General features: G+C 42.7%; 1 protein-coding gene across 1 annotated transcript in view; it reads left to right on the forward strand.

Moving 5' to 3' along the window:
• prkd1 (protein kinase D1) overlaps positions 1-25,864 on the forward strand; it is a 746,050-nt gene that overhangs the window by 683,481 nt on the left and 36,705 nt on the right. The window contains exons 6-8 of the mRNA XM_041215333.1: positions 1,553-1,630; positions 10,465-10,654; positions 19,988-20,111. Coding sequence (XP_041071267.1) covers positions 1,553-1,630; positions 10,465-10,654; positions 19,988-20,111 — 392 coding nt within the window. The remainder of the gene's footprint in view (positions 1-1,552; positions 1,631-10,464; positions 10,655-19,987; positions 20,112-25,864) is intronic.

Consider the following 25,864-nt stretch of genomic DNA (forward strand, 5'->3'; position numbering starts at 1 on the left):
AGCTTTGGCATGTCTTATTTTTCAGCAATCCTCAAGTTCTGTATTTGCAAATGACTACTCATCGACCTTCAGCTGCTTCATCACATTCCTTCATCATAGGGTCCGAAGTTGGGCTCTTCATCGACGATTGCAGCACTTAGCTTCATTCAGAATTCCTCAGATAATGCAGCAGTCCATGGCGCATTCACCAAGAGCTGGAAAACATCCAGACTCAGGATGCTAAACAACAAATAACATTTGTGCCACAAAACTTCAGAGACATGGCCACCTGCAAAGGCAGAGCCTAACCAACCTCTCTCAACATTTAATGGCATTACCATCATCGAATCCCCCACCATCAACACCCTGAAGGGTTATCATTGACCAGAAACTCAGCTGAACCAGCCACATAAATAGTGTGGTTGCAAGATTAGGTCAGTCACTGTGTGTTCTGTGACAATTGGCCCACTTTCTGACTCCTCAAAAGCCTCCTCACCCCCTGCAAGGCTCGTCCAAATTGCTTTGAAATGCCCTGCACTGGTCTGGACAGGTGGGCATCTGCAAAAAAACTGGAGAGGCTCCCCACCATTCAGAACAGAACGATCCACAGGATCAATGCCCCATCCATCAGCTTAAACAAGCACTCCATCCACCCATGTTGTAATGAGTACTATTTACAGAATATTGTGTAGCAAGACACCAAGACTTCTTTGCCAATTCCCCGAGCTATGGGTTCTGCCATCTAGAAGGACACAGACAGCAGATACATGGGAACATCAGCACCTCCAACTTCCCCTCCAATCAGGATCATCTGAGAGAGGCAAATATTGCCATTCCTTACTGGTCATTGGCTCAAAATCCTGTAACTACCTACCTAACAGCATACGTGACACAGGGGTTCAAAATGATTGTCCACACCACTTCCTTCAGTCTGACTAGGCGTGGGCAATAAACTGCTGACCTTGCTAGTCATCCCAGTAATCTGAGAACACGACAATAATTTTGCAGAGTGGCCATGATGCACTAAAAGGTTTTTTTTTGTTAGGACTTCATGTTTTTTTAATTAAATTCCTTATCAATGTTCTTCCTTTTATTTGCTTCATTACTATTCCTGATGGGATTAAACAGGCACTAACCTTCTCCCTGAGGTTTGGGACGCTGCTCTTGATCCAACTGTCAGAAAATTTTTGACAGAAATATTGATCAATTCTGTTCAAGTGTAACTATTTTAACTCATCTCCCCTTCTGGAGAAGTAGCTCCCTTCAATTCAGTCTCTCGAATCTCTGATGGATACTGACTGGAGATCAGGGGTTAATTCCACAGTAGGCTAACTCACAGTGTGCTGTATCACTGAACTGACTCAGGACACAGTCTACTTGATTTTTCAAACAATACGGTCATGTTCAATTGTAATAAGTCTTTTCAAATTAACTGTTATCAACATGACTTCCATATTTGCCTTTTCTTAACCAACCAAATCATTGCACTTTTGCAGTTTCAAGAACGTCATAAATAATATTCTGTGAGCTGTTCATCTATTATTAACAAAATCTTTGGTTTCTTTTCTGTTAGATTGCAAATTCAACTGTCATAAACGTTGTGCCCCAAAAGTGCCAAATAATTGCCTTGGTGAAGTGGCTATTAATGGAGGTAAGAACTTACATCCACCTCTGCACCTCAAATGAAAGAAAGAACAAAACAAAAACAAAAATACCTGCAAAAACTCAGCAGGTCTGACAGCATCTGCGGAGGGGAACACTGTTAACCTTTCGAGTCCGTATGACTCTTCAACAGAACTAAGTAAAAATAGAAGAGAGTTGAAATATAAGTTGGTTTTAAGGGGTTGGGGGGGGGTGGTGGGACAGTTGGAGCTGGATAGAGGGTCAGTGATAGGTGGAGATAACCAGAAGATGTCACAGACAAAAGGACAAAGAGGTGTTGAAGGTGGTGATATTATCTAAGGAATGTGCTAATAGGTGACATTAAGGGTAGAAAGCAGGACAAGCAAGGTACAGATAGCCCTAGTGGGGGTGGGGGTGGGGGGAAGGGATGAAATAGGCTAAAAGGTAGAGATAAAATAATGGATGGAAATACATTTAAAAATAATGGAAATAGGTAGGAAAAGAAAAATCTATATAAATTATTGGAAAAAAGGGGGATCAGAAAGGGGGTGGGGATGGAGGAGAGAGTTCATGATCTAAAATTGTTGAACTCAATATTCCGTCCGGAAGGCTGTAAAGTGCCTAGTCGGAAGATGAGGTGCTGTTCCTCCAGTTTGCATTGAACTTCACTGAAACAATGCAGCAGGCCAAGGACAGACATGTGGGCAAGAGAGCAGGGTGGAGTGTTGAAATGGCAAGCGACAGGGAGGTCTGGGTCATGCTTGCAGACAGACTGAAGGTGTTCTGCAAAACAGTCACCCAGTCTGCGTTTGTTCTCTCCGATGTAGAGGAAACCGCATTGGGAGCAGCGAATGCAGTAGACTAAATTGAGGGAAGTGCAAGTGAAATGCTGCTTCACTTGAAAGGAGTGTTTGGGCCCTTGGACGGTGAGGAGAGGGGAAGTAAAGGGGCAGGTGTTACACCTTCTGCGGTTGCATGGGAAGGTGTTGTTGGAGCGGGTTGAGGTGTAGGGGGTGATGGAGGAGTGGACCAGGGTGTCCCGGAGGGAATGATCCCTGCGGAATGCCGATAGGGGGGGGGTGAAGGGAAGATGTGTTTGGTGGTGGCATCATGCTGGAGTTGGTGGAAATGGCAGAGGATGATCCTTTGAATGTGGAGGCTGGTGGGGTGATAAGTGAGGACAAGGGGCACCCTATCATGTTTCTGGGAGGGAGGAGAAGGCATGAGGGCGGATGCATGGGAGATGGGCCGGACACGGTTGAGGGCCCTGTCAACCACCGTGGGTGGAAAACCTCGGTTAAGGAAGAAGGAGGACATGTCAGAGGAACTGTTTTTGAAAGTGGCTTCATCAGAACAGATGTGACGGAGGCGAAGGAACTGAGAGAATGGGATGGAGTCCTTACAGGAAGTGGGGTGTGAGGAGCTGTAGTTGAGGTAGCTGTGGGAGTCGGTAGGCTTGTAATGGATATTGGTGGACAGTCTATCACCAGAGATTGAGACAGAGAGGTCAAAGAAGAGAAGGGAAGTGTCAGAGATGGACCATGTGAAAATGATGGAGGAGTGGAGATTGGAAGCAAAATTAATAAATTTTTCCAGGTCCAGACGAGAGCATGAAGCAGCACCGAAGTAATCATCGATGTACCGGAGAAAGAGTTGTGGAAGGGGGCCGGAGTAGGACTGGAACAAGGAATGTTCCACATACCCCATAAAGAGACAGGTATAGCTGGGGCCCATGTGGGTACCCATAGCCACATCTTTTATTTGGAGGAAGTGAGAGGAGTTTAAGGAGAAATTGTTGTGTGAGAACAAGTTCAGCTAGACGGAGGAAAGTAGTGGGGATGGGGATTGTTCGGGCCTCTGTTCGAGAAAGAAACAAAGAGCGATCAGATCATCCCAGTGGGAGATGGAGGTGTAGAGGGATTGGATGTCCATGGTGAAGAGGAAGCAGTTGGGGCCAGGGAACTGGAAATTGTTGATAAGATGTAGGGTGTCAGAGGAATCACGGATGTAGGTGGGAAGGGACTGGACAAGGGGAGGGACAATGGTGTCAAGATAGCGAGGAATGAATTCCATGGGGCAAGAACAGGCTGACATGATCATTCTGCCGGGACAGTCCTGTTTGTGGATTTTGGGTAGGAGGTAGAAGCGGGCCGTTCGAGTTTGGGAGACTGAGGTTGGAAGCTGTGGAAGGAAGATCCACAGAGGAGATGAGGTCAGTGACAGTCCTGGAAACAATGGCTTGATGTTCAGTGGTGGAGTCATGGTCCAGGGAGAGGTAGGAGGAAGTGTACGAGTTGACACTCAGCCTCTGCGAGGTAGAGGTCAGTTTGCCAGACAACAACAGCACCACCCTTGTCAGCAGGTTTGATGACAATGTCAGGGTTGGACGTGAGAGAACGGAGTGCAGCAAGTTCAGAGAGAGACAGGTTAGAGTGGGTGAGAGGAGCAGAGAAATTGAGATGACTGATGTCACGCCGACAGTTCTCAATGAAAAGATCAAGAGAAGGTAAGAATTCAGAGGGAGGGGTCCAGGTGGAGGGAGAATATTGGAGGTGGGTAAAAGGATCCATTGAACGGGGAGAGAACTCCTGCCCAAAGATGTGAGCAAGGAGACGAAGGTGGAGGAAGAAGAGTTCAGCATCATGCCAAGCCCGAAATTCATTGAGGAAGAAATTCATTCAAAGAAAGAAAGACTTGCTTTTATATAGTGCCTTTCATGATCACTGTGTTTTGTTTGAGTTCAGGGTCTAGATGGGGTTTCTTTAGGGTTTGCCTGTTACCCTGAAAATGCTATCACAGATTGTCTGTCATTCGTAGAAACCATTCTTGTTTATTTACAGATCTGTATACATCTCAGTAACTGTACATGAGGTTCTGCTTCCCATCAGGTCCCAGTCTCTTAGTCATGTGACATTACATCACAGATACATCAGTAATTACAGCAATGGACTGCAGCGGTTCAAGAAGGCAGCTCGCCAGCACCTTCTCAAGGGCAATAAATGCTGGCCCAGCCAGCAAAGCCCACAACCCGTGAATGAATTAAAAAAATGTGTCAGGTTCTCCTGATGTTAACCCTTTACTCTACATCTCCCCCCAAGTCTTTATACCAAATATATACATACCCATACATCTCCCTCCAAAGTCTCAGACTTCACAGGGTTTGTCTCTGTGTTGCCTTGACCAATCTCCCAGATCTGGTCCTGAATTCATTTTGAGTTTGAGGATGAGCTGCACTATCTTGTCATTTGATACGAGTGTCTTCCATATGGGTGGTTTTCATGTTTCTACTTATTTCTGTTTCCTTGTCTCCATCCGGATCTAAATAGTATGTCCAAGGTTCCATTGGTTTCATTCTCAATGTTATCAAGGCTCTTCGGTTCCTTCTGATGTTTCCCTGCCAGTCTCAATTCTGTAAGATCTCGATTGTGGAGCTCTTTCTATGACAATGTCTTCTTTCTGTTGATCTCGTATCCACACTCACTCCCTGGGCTGTAGCATTTTCAAGTCTCATGCGCTGTGCTTGAAGTTGAAATTCTGAGCTGGCTGTCTCTTTGTTGCTCCTAACTTTTCCTAACTTCCTCATGGTCACCTGAGGTAATGTTAGGCTGCAGGGTTTGTTGTAGAGCGTGTTCACAGGCGTCTTCCCATCAATTGTTCTGATGAGAACCCATTTTTTAGCAGTGAGGTTCTGAAGTTACAAAGGGCTAAGTGAATATCTTTGTTCTTTTTCATCAATTCTTTGATTGTTTGAACTCCTCTTTCAGCTTTTTGATTTGACTGAGGATATCTAGGCAAACTAGTCATATATATGAAACCATTTTCCTGTGCAAAGTTCATTATTAAATGAATTCAATTTCCACCAGTTGCCACGGTGGGATTCAAAGCCATGTTCCCAGAGCATTAGCCTTGAGCTAGTCCAGTGACATTATCACTATGCCATCATCTCCCCCAAAGTGTTTCAGGGATGACTAGCCTGTCATTAACTGCTAAGAAATCATCTATGATTATGAGACGTTTTCTCTGTTTGAAGTATTGTTGAAATACTGGGCTGTTAGGACCATCCATTCTGACAAAACACTTTAATTTTGATGCACTTGTCATCCTTTTGAAGTGCTTGCTTAATTTATTGTGATCTCTTCCCAGTGGCTGGAGTTTGATAATGAGTGAAGTATATGTTTCCACTTCCTCAATTGGAAGTGAAGTAGGTCTTGCTGTTGACTCCTTTCACTGGTATTCTTGATAATGTATCTACTGTTGCCTGGTACCTCCCTTGAACATACTCAGTAGCTGAATCGAATCCCATGAGGCTCAATATAAAGTGCTGAATTCTAGGTGACTTTTTTGCAATTTCCTTTAGGTTAAAAAAAGTAACCAAAGGTTTGTGGTAGGTTTCACTTTTAAACCTTAATCCAGTGACAATCAGGGAACTTCCTACAGGCCCTTGTGGCTGTTAATGCTTCTTTCTCAATAGTTTCATACCTCTTCTCTCTGTCCATGAAAGATCTCAAGGTGTAATATACTGGTCCTCTTTGTCCAGCTTTTTGAATTTGAAACAGCGCTGTGCCTGAGCCTGTAGATGATGCGTCACTGCTACAGTTGTTGGCATCTCTGGATCATAGTGCGCTGGAACTTCTGGTGAAATTAGGAGATTTTTGATTTTGTCAAAAGCATTTTGCTGGTTCACATTCCAGCACCACAGTTGACTTTGTCACAACAGCTGTCATAATGGTTTATTGATTTCCACCAAGTTTGGTAGGAACTTGCCTACATCCCAAGGAATCTTTGTGATTTTGTGATTTTTCTAGGCTATGTGAACTCTCTAACGACCTCGGTTTTCTGTGGGTTGGCTGTAATTGCTGAAGCTTGCTTAACGTGGCCTAAGAATTTTATCATAGGCTTCACAAATTCACATTTGCCGCTTAATGTCAAAAATCCTTCTTGTAGGAATTTGAGGGCTGCTCTCACTTGGTGGTCAAGTTCCTCCCTCGATGAACCATGTACGAGAATGTCACCCATACGGCATATTACTCCTTCCAGCGTCTGAGACATTGTTCTTTAGAATATCTCAGGTGCAGAAGCATTTCTGAAAGGTAACCTGTTAAAATAATATCGGCCAAATGGGGTGATAAAATTCCTTAACAATCTGGAATCTTTGTCCAGAGGCAACTGCCTAAAGCCACTGTTAGCATCTAATTTTGTGAAGAGGGTGCTTTTTGCTAATTTGACGATGGTATCAGCTAATGCTATTGGATGGATCTCACACTCTACTGACTTGTTCATTTAAGTCAAGTCCACACAGATTCTAATTGAACCATTAGACTTTGGTCCTGTGAGCATTCCAGAACACCACTTTGTCGGCATGGTAACTGGAGAGATGACCCCTTGTTGTAGCATGTGTTCAAACTCACTCTAGATTTTGTCTAAGAGTAGGTGAGGGACCTTCCTCGTTGTGAAGGGACACATCGGTTTAGCACCCACCCTCAGGGTTATGTGATATTCTGTTTTCTAAGCCTGAAAATTGGGATGGAACTTCATTTCTGAAAACCTCACTGGACTGCTCGCCAGCAATTTCACCAACCTTATAAATCAGCCTCAACTGTAAGCATGCTTTTCTGCTCAATAATGGGGACTCCTGATTCTGTCTAACATACAGAGTTTCAATAATTTCTTTATCCTTGTACCTTAATCTTGCCGGGTGTTGGCCTATTACTATCCGTATAGCCCCTCCTGACATTGCGACTGGATGGAGTTTGGCTGCAAAATGATATTTTTAAGACATTTAACTTCATTGGGTAACACTGAAACACCTGCACCAGTATCCAGCACGAATTCTGTAGGGTGACCATCAACTTCTAATTTCATGCTCCAATAATTACTTTCTGTTTCATTAATTTCTCCTAAGGAGGTTATTTGTTTTTTTTACCGTGGCTTTTCCACTTTTTGGATTTTATTTGGTTTCATTATTATCTCTTGCTTCCTATGAGCTGCAGGAACTTTGGATCTGCAGACTATTTTAAAATGTCCAAACTTCCCCCCCGTTGTGGCACTCAGCACCCCCTGCTGGACATTCTTCCCTTTTTGTATCAGGTTTCCCCGCCACACCAACAGCATCTCAAAATGGCAGTTGGTGCACTTTTTCCCGATCTCACAGGCTTTTGCCTCACTGTGCTTTCTCTTTACTGTCCGTCATATTGAATGGTGTCACTCATTTTTTCGCAAGGACATCACTTTCCCTACAAACACGGACTCTGTTTTGCTTCCTAAGCTCGGTCTATTGCATTATTTGCTCTGCTTTTGCAAGAGTTAAATATTCCCTCATTTGCAAAAGATCTGATCGGGCTTCATCCAAGACCCCAATCATTATATGATTGCGTCTTAATTCATCTCTGAGGATCCCTCGCAATTCTCTGAAAGTCTGTACAGGTCATTTATAAATGAGTCAGTGGATTCGGCCAGTTTTTGCCTCCTCTTATTAAATACCACTCGCTCACTAATCAATATTTTTCAAACACTGAAGTACAAATCGAATACCTGGAGGACTTGCTCATGTAATCTCGAAGCCTCATCAAAGTCTTCCTAGGCAAACCGAAAGCTGTAGCATTTGAGAACATCTTCTTCCAATTCTCCCAGTGTTGAGCCTGTTGTGAGCTTTCAGTACTTCAGAATGGTTCTGGGAGTGGCACTGTAGACTCCATGCTTACCTTAAGTTCTGGATCTGTTACAGCTTCAGTAGTTTGGCTTGTAGATTATGATCTGTTCTCGCTGCTGTCTGGACTCTGGGCCTGAGTGTCTGCTTGCATCTGCAGCACCCATGATGCTTTGTTCTCAGGCAGGTCTTAATCGTTTTCCTTCTTATTCCTTTTCCAAGGATTTGTAGGTCTTTCAGGTCTGCAGGAGTTATTGTGGGTCTTTATGTTCTGTCTGATGCCACCACCATTGCCACCATGTATCGCCTTGAATTTGGGGTCTAAGTGGGGTTTTTATAGGGTTTACTCATTACCCGAAGAACTGCTGTTTGTAAAAACTTTCTCATTTATCTACAGATCTATATACATTTCAGTTACTCAACACGAGGCTGTACTTCTGCTTCCCACCAGGTTTCAGCTTCTTAGTCATGTGACATTGCATCATAGTTACATCAGTATCAGGTGCTCCAGATGTTACCATGTTAACTCTTTACTCTACATACTGGACATTCCAAAGCACTTCAGAGTCAATGAAGCATAAGAGATGTAGCAGCCAACAAACTCCCACAAACAGCAAAGTGATAGTGACTAGTGTAATGATTGGAATGGGAGGAATGCACAGTTTATCTAGTCACTACTCCACAGGTCACACCATTAGTTTAAGGTTTAATTCACTCACCAAAATGGCCAATTATTTACCTTCACAACTGTTAGACCCAGAATAAAAGAGTCTTTAACCAGGCTTCTTTCAATTAACTTAGAATGATTGATTTATTACAAAACATTTTTTCCCTTAAAATAAGTTGTTAGAACTGGTTAACACACAAATGTAACCTGGCTGTATAACTATCTTTTGCTTTTAAAAATACCCCAGCACACACGCGTGCATGTACACACACAAAAGCAAACAAAGGACAAACAAATAGGGTCTCTCTGCAGAGATGAGCCTTAGAGGATAGGCATTATAAAATAAATGATAAATTTTGCAAGATCTTGATGCTATCGATCTGGAGTTCACTCGTGAAGGCGGGCTGCTGTTCCTGGTAGACGTCTGGAGGCTCTCACCAATGGAGCTTTGGCGTGGAGGAGAACATAGAGTTGGACAAATTCTTCCTGTCTCAGGTTTGCAGATCCAAAATGCAGACAAGTTACACTCAGATGAAGATTCTCTGGCTACAGGTTTATAACCACACACAAAATTTCAGCCAAGACAGAGAGAGAGAGTCAGTTAAGGTAGCCCTCCTGCTCAGCTTATTCCCCAACAAGACTGAATTCACAAAACAACAGGTTCAAAACTTAAAGCTTGTCTCTGCCATGTGGTGTCCAGTAAGTCACTTGCTTGTGTTTATGCCAATTTTCTCCCCCCATCAATTGAAGTGATTGCAGTTCAAAACAAACAAACAGTGCTTCCTGAAGTACCCTGCTGGCCAGGTGATTGCTTGGTTAAACCATGCTTGTTGATGGTTCCAAGGTGAACTTATGACCCTTTAAAAAAAATCCCAGGTCACCATCTAAGTGTCCACATAATGCAATGTCCTTCCAAATTTTAGAAGAAAAATCCGGTTCATGAAGATATAGTTTTCCCAACACCAGATAATCTGTTTTTGTGATATTGATTGAGGGATAAATATTGGCCAGGACATTGGGGGTAACTCCCCTTCTCTTCTTTAAGGTAGGAGCCATGGGACTTTTTTTTTATATTCACCTGAGAAAGCAGATGGGAGCTTTGGTTTAACATGTCATCTGAAAGATAGCACCTCCAACAGTGCAGCACTCACTCAAGGTTACACTGGAGTGTCAGCCTTGATTTGTGTGCTCAAGTCTTGGCGTGACTATTAAAAAGTGTTTACATCAAGTATTTTTCTGATTTAAAGTCTTAACTCTTTTTGGCACAATGGTTTACTTGAATATTTCATGCAAATACATGATTTGGTGAGCCATCACCTGTTCACCTGTTCAGACATCACTTAAACTGTAAATAAATTGTACACCTGATGTCAAATGTCAAGAGGAAATGCTCCCTCAGCATCTTACTATTACATATGTTACTTTTATAAAGTCTCTGGAACCCTAGACATGTATCACTTTAACTATTGCCTAGGTATTAGATGAATGTTAAATTAGCATCACCAGCAAAATTTGTGATTGGTTTGTGTGGTTTGTATAATTTTGATAGATTTGCTTAGCCCTGGTGCAGAATCAGATGTGGTAATGGAAGAAGGAAGTGATGACAATGACAGTGAAAAAAACAGCGCACTTACCGATGACATGGAAGAGTCCATATCTCACGACTCTGAAATATTAATCCCAGGGAATCATGATGACATGCAGGACCATGAGCAAGATGATGCAAACCGCACTATAAGGTTAGTCTGTGATTATAATGTGAAGAGATTGTTGGAATATAGGCAGGTACATTTGGCTTGGCTGTACACTGTAAGTATTACATATTTGCAGAATTATGCATGTCAAATAATGCATTGGGTTAGAACTGCTGGTTTCATTCCATAATGTGCTGTGTCTTAGACAATACTCCTGGTTCATAATCTCACAACAAGAAAGGTTCATGAAACCAAGAGGACATTTTAGGCAAAATATCAGCTTCTGGATTGCCTCTGGCAACAACTATTTGCATATATTAGCATCTTGAAATGTTCTAGGCCACTTCACAGAGAGAAAAAAAAAACAGATGTCAAGCAGTAATAGGAGAGTTAGGGGAAAATAACCAAAAGCAAGAAAAAGGATTTAAGGAGATGGCTGAAAATAGGGAGAGAATTCACATGGTGGAGGTGTTTAGAAAGTCAGTTCTAGAGATTAGAGTGTAAATTACTGAAGGTTTTGCGACCAGGAAGTGACATGGAATGAGAGACCATGCACAAGCCACAGAGTCAGAAGAAGATCGGACATTAACTGGGTTATGGGAATGGTAAATAATGCATAGATAGGCCAGATATCCTGATTCATGTCCATAGAATCACAAATTAAACCAACAGATCAGTGAACAAAGGTGAGCATTTTGAATCAGAGTTGGGAGCTGTGGAGGCTGATAAAGCCAGGAGTCAAGGATAAGGGAGACAGACAGGATGCCAATGACAGAATTTTGGATAAATTGAAGTCTATGCACAGTAGATTTCAGGAGAACACGGAGAAGGGAGTTGGAGGGCGTTGAAAATAATGGAAATGTTGATAGGATTTCAGTGGCTGTAATGGAGAGGAATAGGGGAGACAGTTTATGTTGCAGAGATGGCAGCCGGCAGCCTTGGTGATGGTTAAGATAGGAAGCTCATCTCAGTGTTGAAGTTGCACATGGTCAGGTTACAAAGCATAAAATATGAGAACAAAAGAAAAGTGGACACACTATCATGGTATTGTGGAGAGATACAGATGAACAACCTTCTCCTTTAACTAAATGCATTGTAGACAAAATGACACATTTTATCATGTTCACAGCTAAAGATTGCACACCATCAGCATATGTTGTGATTCGTGTTATTCCTGCATCTACTAAATGAAAGCAGTTCATCATTTAATAAGAACTGGCTGTGCCATGTTGCTGAACATTTAATATGGTAATTGTATATGAGGGAGGGTAGAAAAACCTCAATTATTTCTCTATTCTAAGAAACTTCAATGCGTCAAAGATGATAGCCAATTATCCTTCAGTTTGTGTTATAAGAATATTGAAACATGGTGACATGAGAATCTGATGGACATTTGCAATATTATTAAGCTGGAGAGGATGAAGAAATTATGTCATATAGGATGTCAGATATACCTTGTGAGCTCTGGACTGAAGTCAGTATACTTCTGAAAATAAAGATGAACTGGGCAAGTTATTGCTGTAACAACAGCATGTACTGGAGTTAAGCTTTACCTCTTTCTATGAAATGGAGTAATATGTGCAGCCTGTATTTTGATGAGACACTGGCTCCTAAAGACTGATCGGCACCTGCCTGTACAGAACATTAAGAACTGAAAATGCCATGTATCATTTTGCTTCATGTGGATGACACAGAGGTTTCTGTTCACAAGTCTTTGTTTTGTTCTGTTGTCATGTGGTTCATCATGTTAAAGGAGGTTGGTGTTTGTTCTGCCTTCACACAGGCTTTTTTTTCAACATTTGATGCCGCAAAGCAAAAATATAGATTGTTTTTAAGGGGGAAAAAACAAATCACTTGAGGTAAATGGTGTTCATAAAGTATTTTTTTAAATTCTGAGACTTACATCAAACAGACGACTACCACAATCAAGACCACTAGCAAACATCATTAGATCAAAGTGGGTACATCAGAGACAAAATCTCAGTCTTTATAACGATTCTCTTTATCCGTTTTTACTGAGCGGAGCACTTCTGTTTCCCAGACTGATAAACAGGGCACAGCTTGACTCTACACTTGTCAGGCACAAGTGTAAGACTGCTCCTTCCTTTGCAATCTGTTCTTTTCTAGTATAGAAGTTTGAGAGGATGTATTGACATGCTTAACCTGGACAAGACCCTGTAATTACTTCACAAAATTTGTCATTGTTCTATGTAGTGAGCCCAAAGTTTGCCTCACTGAATCTTTTCCTCCCTTTCAGAGCGTAATTGGAACCATATTTATTTACTTATGGTATGCATGGAATGCTGTCACCTGGTTATTGTGAAAGGAAATAAGCAAACAATTTAATACGCCACAATTATAGGCTTATTTAGCGTAACTAAAGACTCATACCACCAATTTCTTGAGATCCCTTTTCCTGTTTGCAACAATCCATTAATAAATTAGTTTGGCTTTTGGTTGGTGGAAGTTCTCAATAACACCTCAGCTCTGTCCATTATAACAGCCCATTTTAGTGTTCATTTTCTGCTTCCTAGATCTTCTCAGGTTACAGGAAGCACCAATCATTTTTCTTATTTGAATTATCTAGTCTATAACGTTTATTTTTTGCTGTCCACATTATCAAGAGGCAAAGCAACATTAGGCTGATTTATTTTTAGAAATACACAAGAATATATGTTGCACAAAATGAATAGTACCAGGACAGCTGGGATGTTGTGAGCCTCTCTGTAGAATACTATCAGCTGACACAAATGCAGTAGTCCTCTGGGGTATTCCAATGAGAGGTGGGCTTGGGTTCCTCTCCTATCCTTATATCTCCTTTGGCAGGACCATTTTTTTCAAGGCACTGAATACATTTATGTACTTATGCCTTTCCATGGCTGTATTGAGTCAACCATACCTCACTTTAATGAACAAAGTTTGCAGTGTACAAGTGGACTTTAAAATGTAGCAGTAGACAATTTCTCTGAATTTTAAGGTGCATTGGAAATTGTTTCCAAAATGTATTTAAACTAATGGTTTAAAATATACTTTTAACTGTAAGATAATTGTGCAATTTAAAGGTGATAACTTAAAAGTTTACCTATAACTTGATTTAACATAATTCAACTGGAAATGGCTTGGGATTTGAACTCTGACTTCCTCAAATATTCAATCTACACAGCCCAAACATATGTCATGCGAAGAGATATACTGTAGCCATGTATTTCTCAATTTGATTCAATAACTTGCTCCAAATAGGGACGAATGCTTGAAGGTTATAGCATGGCAGAGAACAGAGCACCAATAATCTGAACTACGTATTGCCTGACAGATGTGCACAACTTGGGAATTATCTCAAGATTCTTACTTTGATTACATTTTGCTAAGACAGTTTTGAAGATTGAAACTTTCAAATAGATAATGGCCAGGATTTCCCCTCGGTGATTTGGGGGTGGGGCCCGCTCGCCGACAGGAAAATGATGCGGGATGATGTCAGGAGGAACCCCCGACATCATCCCAGTCCCTTTAAATTTTCAGGAAGGAGGGTGGACAGCTGGGGTGGGGGGGGGGGGGGGACATGTTAATAATTTTAATATTTTTCTATATTTAGTGTTTTTTTTTGCCTGTCAGTAATCTCCCTGAGACAGCACTTGGGGCAGAATTTAACCCTTAGTGGGCGGCCGGACCCCACCGGCTTGGCGATGGGCAGGCAGCCGAACTCTGCCACCAAAACAGGGCCCTCCGCCATTTTGAGTGGGCGGGCCAATTAAGGCCCACCCAGCGGCCTGCCCGACAGGAAGTGCTGTGCGATATGTGCTTCCTGTTCCGGGGGAGAGGGAATCCCCTTCTGTCAGAGCGAGCTCTTTCACACATGTGCACAACAGAGCGCACAGCTCCCTGAGACTAAGTGCTGAACCAGAAAGATTCATGACAAGTAAAAAAAACTCTAAAAATAGAAAAATATTAAAATTATTAACATCTCCCCCTCATGTGACAATGTCACATGAGATGGGACATGTTAATAAGAAACACATAAACTTTATGAAACTTTTTAAAACGGACATGAAACCTCATCCTGCCGGTGGATGAAGTTTCGTGTATTATCAGAAGCCCGCTGGGCCTCTGTTAGACAGGCAGGTCTTTCATGATCTTAAATAGCCTGTCAACGGCCTCAATTGATTTTGCTGTCCACCCACCTTCCTGAATATTTAAAGGAACCAGGATGACGCCGGGGGTTCTTCCTGACATCATCCCGCATCGTTTTCCCGTCGGCAAGCGGGCCCCACCCCCAAATCGCCAACGGCAAAATCCTGGCCTTAGTCTCAGGGAGATGTGCGCTCTGTCGTGCGCATGTGTGAAAGAGCTCACTCTGACAGATGGGGATTCCCTCCACCCCCCCCCGCCCCCCCCGGGACAGGAAGCACATAGCGCATAGCGTTTCCTGTCAGGGTTGCCACTGGGAGGGCCTTAATTGGCCCGCCCACTCAAAATGGCGGCAGGCCCCGTTTCGGTGGCGGGGGTCAGCTACCTGCCCACCGCCGAGCCGGTGGGGCCCGCCTGCCAACCGTGGAATAAATCCAGCCCCATGTGATGGCCGAGTTGACAGAGAACGCCAGTTTAATATATAAGTAATGCTCCCTACCAAAGTTTACAGGTGAAAATGTGACATTGAGGGTTATTTACAGAATGAGTTTATAAGCCATACAGTTTGTTGAGCGTTTCCAACTTGGAAAGCAAAGTGGCTTCCTGCTATCATCACTTTCGTAAAATAACGACTCTAGTTGCAGTTTATTTTGTTGAGATAAATCTATTTTATTTACTAAAAAATGTAATTTATTTCAACCGTTCATTCCTTGGTAAATAACCTCAGGATTTAACTCTGTGGGGGCAATGTTTTTTGCAAGAAGTTCTCAAGGGCTCCGGTTCCATTGTACATTCCCTACAAGGTGGTAAAGTGGTTGTTTCATGGCTAAACAATGTGACCAAATCTTTACATATTCACAAGCCAATAAATCTAGTCCACCAGCCATCACTGCAATTCCTCATGTGAGTGGAAGAGATAGACAGAGTATCTAGATGGGTTTTCTCTGCATACTTTTTCTATATGTTCTAATCCTTGCTGTCTGTTGAAACGGGGAAGATTGTGGATATTTCGATCACAAGAAATGCCAGGATCCATTTTTGTAAGAATGTGTTCTAATTCTAAAGACAATGCAAACTTTTTATTAGGCACAACCTTTCTACAGACTGTGCCTCTGTGCGGTAAACCTGATATAAAAGTGAGAATATTCATCAATATAGTAATTCTGATCGCTCTGTAGCATTGTTGTACAAACTACCCATTTTCTCCTGCTCTTCAGAATGCTCGATAGAGTGTCGCTGATATTGTCCAGTGAAGATGCAGCCCTTGAGCATCATGTAAGGTCTTTATTCTTCCAGTCAGCTAAATCGTGAACCCATAAGTGGGTATAGCAGCAAATTATCCTACAGGGGAAAAAAAAAGATCCAGTGGTGAGACATCAGCAAGACCAGGAATGTGGAGATAGCACGCTAATTAATTGGGGGGCTGGAAGGATGATCAAAAATGTGTAACCATTCAAACTATTAAATGGAAGGAACTAATTAGAGCCGCGAATTAAGAAGAGCCAGAAAATGAAGTATAAACGAGAAAGGAATGACTGGAAAAGAAATGGATATCTGCTGCTATCTTTTCTTATTTGGTGGAATTTAGTCCAGGGAATGGGTGTCTGCCAGCAGATCCGGAATTCAATGACATTCCTGTTTGGGTGGGAAGGGGGTGGACAATTACGCAAAGTGACATGTGAGGCCCTTCTGATTACATGACAGGGGTGGGGGTTTTTGCAGCTCTCACTGAACATGGTGCCTCTGGTCACACATCCAACATTGTGATCGCCGTTAAAAAATGATAAAGGCAGAGTTATACTGCTCCTAGAGAGAACAGCATTAACCTCGTTCCATACCGGGAATCCGTAAGTTTACTCATAATAAAATAATACCAGGTCAAAATCTCCGATAACTCAAAGCTCAGCTGTTCTTGGGTCATTCTTGTGCCATCCATATACTTCACACGCCAAAGCCCCGCTGTCAAAGAGGTTGTTTTTCATTGAAGTTGACAAACAAAATGCCACAGTTTGCTGGCCCTTGTTCCGGCTGTAACTTTGCGAACTCCTTCTGTCCCTCCTGTGGAAGGTGGCTGTGAAATGGCTGATTTTCCGCCGCCCCACTTCAACACTCCCAGCTTTCACTCGTCAGGGAACTGACAGCTCGAGGTCCCCGCTCGCCCTTCGCTTCATTGCCAAAGGTAAATTTAACCCTGTTCACCAGAATGCAAATGATCCTTAACAGCCACCTTACCTATCTCAGTTGGTTTCAGCTCTGTATTGGTGCAGGCTGATGGACACGTTGCCTTCCCGCTGTCCGTTTTATCCGGGTGTCAGTTCCCGTCATCGGGAATCCTTCCCACCTACTCCCGTTCGATTCTTAGCCCCTTCGGGGAGGCTGCACTAAAATCCGCCCATTATGCAAGAACTGAGAAATTAATATATGAGGAAACGTAAATGAATATGAGTTTAAGCATTTTATCTGATGTGGCACAGATTTGGAGCACTGACTCCATCAGCATAAAAGACATTGATCATATTTCCCTGATTCCAGCAATAATTGTGGATAAAGTAAAGGGCAGTGACATGTTAACAGGAAACAGTAAAACAGTTGCTTTGTATCTACCTTATTAAATACCTTTATCATTTTAAAGACTTTGTTTGGATCATTCCTCAACTTTCTAAACTAAAAGTAATAAAAACCAAGTTTATGCAAACTGTTCTCATAGCTTAAGAGGACGAGGCAGCAGAAAAGGGAAAATAAAAGGGATAAAAGAACTAAAGTAGGCAGTAAGTAACTAAAGGAGAAAATGCAGTAGAAGGAGCAGAAAGAGAAAGCTGGGCCATTTTTTTTTTAAAAGAAAAGCTTTGAGCAGAGGAGAACTAGAAGTTGCAGCAAAAGAGAGAACAGTAATCACACTAAGTAACAGTAATCACACTGAGTAACTGTAATCACATTGAGTAACTGTAATCACAGAGTTACAGTAATTACACTAAGTAACAGTAATCACACTGAGTAACAGTAATCACACTGAGTAACTAATCACACTGAGTAACTGTAATCACAGAGTTACAGTAATTACACTAAGTAACAGTAATCACACTGAGTAACTATAATCACAGAGTTACAGTAATCACACAGAGTAACAGGGAGCACGCTGGGTAACAGTGGGCATACTGATTTACAGTAATCACACTGAGTAACAAGGTGTACACTGAGTAACGGTAACCACACTCAGTAACAGTGAGCACACTGAGTAACCATATTCACACTGAATAACCGTAAACATATTGAGTAACAGTGAGCACACCCTGAGTTACAGTAATGACACTAAGTAACAGCGAGCACACTGAGTAATAGTATTCACACTGAGTTACAGTGACCACATTGAGCAACAGTGACCACACGAGCAACAATAAGCATATTGAGTAACAATAATCACACTGAGTGACAATGACCACACTGAGTAACAATTACCACACTGAGTAAAAGTAACCACACTGAGTAATAGTGACCACATTGAGTTACATTAATCACCCTGAGTAACAGTGACCATACTGAGAAACAGTAATCACATTGAGTTACAGTGACCAGACTGAGTAACAGTAATCACGATGAGTTACAGTGACCAGATTGAGCAACAGCAAGCATATTGAGTAACAATAATCAAACTGAGTAACAATGGCTACACTGAGTAGCAATTACCACACTAACTAACAATTACTACACTAAGTAACAGTGACCACACGGAGTAACAGTGACCACACTGAGTAACAGTGCTACCATGAGAGAAATTGAAGGAAGGGAGAAATGTTAAAAATCAAGCGAGAATGGTGGAAGTACCACAGTGAAGCAGTCCTAAAGAACATCAGACCCTAAAATATCTTAAGGCTCCCTTATGCCGTGAGGCACTCCACTTCCTCTGGCAATGAAGACTAGATACAGCCAACTATTTCATCAAGGAAACAACTCTATGACCATCTATGTCACACAAATGTCCTCTTCAACTTTTGCTTAGCTGTATTTCCCAGTCAGCCCTGCTGAATGCCAAGAATTCTGGGTCACTTCCATCACTCAGCTGAGGAGACCTGACCCAGCTCCAAATTCAAAATTCCCCAGCTGAAATAACATTCCATTTGAATTACCTCCTGTCATGCCCCAGGTTATCACGCTACAGGATTTCACAGCCTACAGTCATAAAATAACAACACAGCTATCCACACTGCAAGTGACCTCTCAACATTAAAAGAAATGTGCTCCTTGGCTGTGGGTGAAGATGGTCTGCGAAAGATGCATTTATTGCTCATCCATCGTTTCCCCGAGAGGCAGTAGTGGGCCACCTTCTTGAACTGCTGCAGTACTTATGGTGATGAGTTGATGTCGGTCTGAGGGAATTCCAAGATAATGAGCCAGTAAGATTGAAGGAATGGTGATATGTATCCATGTCTGGACGGTGTGTGGCTTGGAGGGGATTTTGGAAGTGATGGTGTTCCCACAATATTGCTGCTCTTGTCTTTCTTGCTGAGGCCACATCAATGTCAAATTAAGATGAGCGAGTTGTTGTACATTGTACAGACTGCAACCACAATGCACCACTGATGGAGGGGTTGAATGTGGAATCCAGCAGCACTATCAGCAACTACTAGACATTTGGTATCTGTCTGCATATGGAATGAACTTACTGCATTTTTGTCAACAAACTCACACACAATACAACCGTATGGGGAAAGGCACTTGCTGTACACTAAATGCAAGAGTCTGTGACACGACAATGTTGTTGCCTGAGGTTCTGTAGATGAGCTAATAAGCCTGAACTAGTGCAAGCTGCACCCAGACAGCTGGACACTAAAGAGAGGCTGAGAAGTAGCAGTCCTCAATGGACTGGAACATACAAATCAAACAAGCTGCTTACAGGACCATCTCGTAATGCATCACCCCAGGCAATGGTGCAGTTGATGGACCAACATACCTGTCTTGTACTTAGGTTAAAAAATGTGCATCATAAATTTACAATCAGTGGGATCGTAAAGGATAATTATAAAATGACAAGTACCAACTGAGTCATCAGACGAGCTCTTAAATAGCGTCTTAATTAAATTTTCATCCATCTTTTTAAATAGTTAATTGAGGAGTGTTACTTTAAAATTAAGTACCTCATAAAGTTCAAAGAAATCCAGTGGATCTTGTTTTGCTCCAGAAGTAGATAGCATCACCTCACCCCTGTGTTTTAAAGTTCTAAGCAATTGTGATGTTTTGCTGTTTTTCTCTTTTAAGCCCTTCCACAAGTAATAACATTCCTTTGATGAGAGTGGTACAGTCTGTTAAACACACAAAGAGGAGAAGTAGCACTGTACAGAAGGAGGGGTGGATGGTGCACTTCACCAGCAAGGACACTCTGGTAAGAAGATGAGTATGCAAGACCTGTCAGATATTGGGTATTGAGTGTTCACATCAATGTTAAAGACACATACAACAGGAGTTTAAATTCTGGGAAAGGTGTGTTTGCGTTATAATTCTTGCACTGCGGCAAAGTAATTTCAGTTTCTTACTGACACTAATGGTCCAGATTCCAACTCCCTTACACACTTCTCCTCAATCATATCGCCCCAATCCTTACATCTAATTGGTTGAAGAGATAGACTTGTTGATTCCATTGTTGACTGAGGCATCCATGTCACACCATTGTCAGCTTACACTTCCACAAGTTACAGTGCAAACATATTTTGAACTGAAGGGCAAAGAAAAAATTGTAAGAAGGCTGCTCGAAGCTATATCAGCCCGTAGCTCTAATCCAAAATTGGAATCAGATTTACCCCAACTTATGTATTGAAATTCTTCCACCATTATTATGATACAGCAAGACTGAGTAATTTATTTTACAATATTAAAATAACGACGTAGCTGAACAGTACAGAGAGTGAGACTGATGCAGGTAACCAAAGCAAACACCTCTCCATATAAGACATATGGCGTTAAATGCTTTCTTTCACTGGTATCAAGCCTGTTTTACCAGTACCAATAAATTATATTAACACTGACAGTGTGCGCTGTATTTTCACCCCAAATACCAGTTGCCATTTTTTAACCAGAAATTGACACCTGCAAATAGTGAAAAACTATGTAGATTTCAGAGGAAAAAAAAATCCCAGAGCCCAATCCTGGTGAATGAAATTGTACTCACTGCACAGTACCATTATCACCTATTACCCTGTATTTGGGTACAAACCTATAATCAACAGAAAAGCCCAGTCACACAGGGTAATAGGGTCGGTAAATGTAAATTTGTCCACTTTGGCAGGAAGAATAGAAAAGGGGAGAGATTGCAGGCCTCTGCGGTACAGAGGGATCTGGGTGTCCTGGTATATGAATCACAAAAAGTTAGTATGCAGGCACAGCAAGTGATTAGGAAGGCAAATGGAATGTTGGTGTTTATTAAAAGAGGAATGGAATATAAAAGTAGGGAAGTTTACTGTAGCTGTACAGGGCCTTGGCGAGACCACATCTGGAATACCATGTACAGTTTTAATCTCCTTATTTGAAAAAAAAGATACAATTGCTTTAGAAGCAGTTCAGTGAAGGTTCACTTGACTCATTCCTGGGATGAGGGCCTTATCTTATGGAGAAAGGTTGGACAAGCTGGGCCTATCACCATTGGGGTTTAGAAGAATGAGAGGTGATCTTATTGAAACATGTAAGATCCTGAGGGGATTTGATAGGGTGGACACTCAGAGGGAGTTTCCTCTTGTGGGGGAGACTAAAACTAGAGGGCACACTTTAAAAATAAGAGCTCTCTCTTTTAAGATGGAAATGAGGACTATTTCTTCTCTCAGACAGTTGTTGGTCTGTGGAATTCTGTCCTCCAGAGAGCAGTGGGGGCTGGGTCATTGAATATATTCAAGGCTGAGTTAGACAGGTTTATGATCGACAAGGGAGTCAAGGGTTACTGGGGAAGACAGTAAAGTGGAGTTGAGACCACAACCAGATCAGCCATGATCCTATTGAATGGGGGAGCAGACTTGACTTGAAGGGCTGAATGGCCTACTCCGGCTCCTATATTCCTATGTCCCTATGTGCAAAGTTGAGAGTGTCTCTTTTAGTTATACTCTATACCAAAGTCCTTTCAGTTCACCCACAAGCAAGTATTCAGCAACCAGGGCCTCTGCCCTTTATGAGTTGTCTTCAGATTGGAAAGAATTTCTCTGCAGCTTCTGTAGAAACATCCACCCCAACAAGTAAGACTATTCTCCATCAGCCCATATTACTTCCTTTGAAATATTGCCACAGTCCATGCACTTTTCTTAGTTTCACTGGGTGTTGTAAGCTCCGTCTGTATCTAAGCTCTGTTACATTGACATGGTAATGTCAGAAATGATGAACATGTCTGTAGAAATATATCTCCAAACCTTGCAACCTCTGGATAGACAGAGACAGGAGGTATCCAGAAAGATATGCGTGGGATCCATCGGAAGTCCCGACGTAAGCACTTCCGATATTTGTGCAGGACATTTACACTTCTGATTGCTGGTTTTAGCCTGTCTGGATTGCTCCATGATTGGTCACAACTATGGAAACTTGGGCTGTTTGCCCTCTGCTCACCCTGGTTTTTACACAGACTTACTTAGAGCTTTTCATAGCAGGTGTAAAACTAGTAAAACTCTACCTGAGACAGCTGGAGTGTCAAAGTGCTCCAGAACCCATAGCAATGTTCACCCATCCTATGGGACAATGCTCATCCCCACTCCCCAATTGACTACCCAATCCCCACCACGGACGCCAGTGCTCATCACACCCCACCTCCCGCCAGACAGTGATCAAACCCTCCCCCACCCCCCCCCACCCCACCACCCTCCTGGCCACCTGACATGCCCAACCCCGACACATCTTACCCACTTACCTTCTCTCCTGCCAAAATGGCTGGGATCTTTTGGTTTACCAGTGGTTTACTGTAGCTAATGCTGGAAAAAAGGTGCATGGCTTCACATCCCGACTGATAATGCCCTGCACAGAAGGGAGTCCAGGGGCAGCTATGCTGCATATTTCTCAGCAAGCCCAGGCTGGAAGGCCGGGTGAGAAATATAACTCCAATCTAAGTTAAGTAAAAAGGAGCAGAGTGGAAACCCGACAGTGATTGTCACTCGACGGAAGATTCAGCCCAATATTTATTGCTGACCTATTGCTGCTTTGGTAAGGATGGGAGCTCATAAGGTAATAAACTGTATTCAGTGTTGATGACATCCATTGCCTTGTTATTGGCCTCAGACCAATGCTCCATTGCTTCAGAAATGTACTCAATGAGCTTCAGTAAAGCTGATCAGAAGTTGCGTCTGATTAATGCAGCAACTAGAAAACACTCTTTTTCCCAAATGTTCTCTGTTTGGATACTTTAAAAAGATAAGCGGTGTTTACTGTGTATCTGTGGCTGCCTGGTTCCATGTTATGTTTCAATATAATTTCATTGGACTGAGAGGAACACTTTATAACAGTGACAGGGAAAGTGTTCAAACCAGAAAACCTGAAAGGATTTTATACAAAAAGCCTTTGGAGAGATGGTAGTAAAGTGGTAATGTCAGCATCTAGACACTCAGTATAATGCTCAGGGCATGTGTATTCAAATCCCGCTGCAGTAGCTGGTGGAATTTAAATTCAATTAACAAACCTGGAATTGAAAGCTTCTCTCAGTAATGGGTGTCCGTGAAACTATCAGCCATTGTTGTAAAAACCATGTGGTTCATTAATGCCCTTGAGGGAATCTGCAATGTTACCTGGTCTGGCCTACAAATAAATACAGACCCACAGCAATGTGGTTGACTCTTGAAATGGCACTCAGTAAAGGGCAATTAGGGATGGACAAGAAATCCTGGCCTTGCCAGTGATGCCCACATCCTATGAAAGAGTAAAACAACCTATTACCTGGATAGTTACACTTGTTGTTCAGCCGTTTGTCAATAAGATTTCTGTGAATGTTGTGCCATTATTTAAAAAGGGTGCAAGCGATAGGCCAGAAAATTATAGGCTGGTCGGTCTGACTTCAGTGCTGGGAAAATTATTGAAAACAATCCTGAGAGACAGGATAAACTCTCACTTAGAAAGGCACGGATAGATCAGGGATAGTCAGCATGGTTTTGTTAATGGAAAATCGTATCTTACTAACTTAATAGAACTTTTTGAGGAAGCAACAAGGAGGATTGATGAGGGTAGTGCAGTGGATGTTGTCTACATGGATTTTGGGAAGGCATTTGACAAGGTCCCACATGGCAGACCGGTCAGGAAAGTGAGATTTCATGGGATACAGGGGAAGGTGGTAGATTGGATCCAAAATTGGCTCAGTGACAGGAAACAAAAGGTAATGATTGATGGATATTTTTGCGAATGGAAAATGGTTTCCAGTGGTGTTCCACAGGGCACGGTGTTGGGGCCCTTGCTGTTTGTTGGAAATATTAATGATTTAGACTTGAATGTGGGAGCCATGATTGGGAAATTTACAGATGACACAAAAATTGGCCGTGTAGTTGATAGTGAAGAGGATAGCTGTGATGTCAATGGTTGGATTGAGTGGGCGGTGAAGTCAGCATAGTTTTGATACAGCAGCACCAGGCATACCTAAAAATGAGGCATCAACCTGCTGAAGCTGTAAAACAGGACTACTTGTGTGGCAAACAGCATGAGCAGCAAGTGATAGACAGAGCCAAGCAATCCCATAACCAACAGATCAGATCTAAGTTCTATAGTCCTGCCACATCCAGTCAAGAATGGTGGTGGACAATTAAACAACTCATTGGAGGAGGAGGATCCCCAAATATCCCCATCCTCAATGATGATGGAGCCCAAGACATCAGTGCAAAAGATAAGGCCAAGGAATTTGCTACAATCTTCAGCCAGAAGTGCCGAGTGAATGATCCATCTCGGCCTCCTCCAGAGGTCCCCAGCATCACAGATGCCAGACTTCAGCCAATTTGATTCACTCCACGTGATATCAAGAAATGGCTGAAGGCACTGGATACTGCAAAGGCTATGGAGCCTGACAATATTCCAGCAATTGTACTGAAGGCTTGTGCTCCAGAACTTGCCACAGCCCTAGCCAAGCTGTCCCAGTACAGCTACAACACTGGCATCTACCCAGCTGTGTCAAAATTTGCCCAGTATGTCCCTTTCCCCAAAAGCAGGACAAGGCCAATTACCACTCCATCAGTCTATGCTCAATCATCAGTGAAGTAATGGAAGGGGTCATCAATAGTGCTATCAAGCGGCACTTGCTTAGCAATAACCTGCTCACTGACACCCAGTTTGAGTTTCACTAGGTTCACTCAGCTCCTGACCTCATTACAGTCTTGGTTCAAACATGGACAATAGAGATGAACTCCCGAGGTGAGGTGAGAGTGACTGCCCTTGACATCAAGGCAGAAATTGACCGAGTGTGGCATCAAGGAGCCCTAGCAAAACTGGAGTGAATGGGAATCAGGGGAAAACTCTCCACTGGTTGGAGTCATACCTAGCACAAAAGAAGATGGTTGTGGTTGCTGGAGGCCAGTCATCTCAGCTCCAGGACATCACTGCAGGAGTTCCTCAGGGTAGTGTCATCGGCCCAACCACCTGCAGCTGCTTCATCAATGACCTTCCTTCCATCATAAGATCAGAAGTGGGGATATTCGCTGATGATTGCACAATGTTCAGCACCATTCACAACTCCTCAGATACTGAAACAGTCCATGTCAAAATGCATGACCAAAATTACCACCTCCAACAAGAGAGGATCTAACCATCGCCTCTTGACATTCAATGGCATTTCCATCACTGAACCCCCACTATCAACATCCTGGGGGTTACCATTGACCAGAAACTGAACTAGACTTGCTATATAAATACTGTGGCTACAAGAGCCGGTCAGAGGCTAGGAATTGTGCGACGAGTAACTCAGCTCCTGATTCTCCAAAGCCTGCCCACCATCTACAAGGCACAAGTCAGGAGTGTGATGGAATACTCCCCACTCGCTTGGATGAGTGTAGCTCTCACAACACTCAAGAAGCTTGACACCGTCTAGGACAAAACAGCCCGCTTCATTGGCACCCCATCCACAAACATTCACTCCCTTCAGAAGCAGCAGTGTGTACCATCTACAAGATGCACTGCAGGAATTAGCAAGGCTCCTTAGAC

Source organism: Carcharodon carcharias, chromosome 20 (assembly GCF_017639515.1).
Source record: "Carcharodon carcharias isolate sCarCar2 chromosome 20, sCarCar2.pri, whole genome shotgun sequence".
Lineage (NCBI taxonomy): Eukaryota > Metazoa > Chordata > Chondrichthyes > Lamniformes > Lamnidae > Carcharodon > Carcharodon carcharias.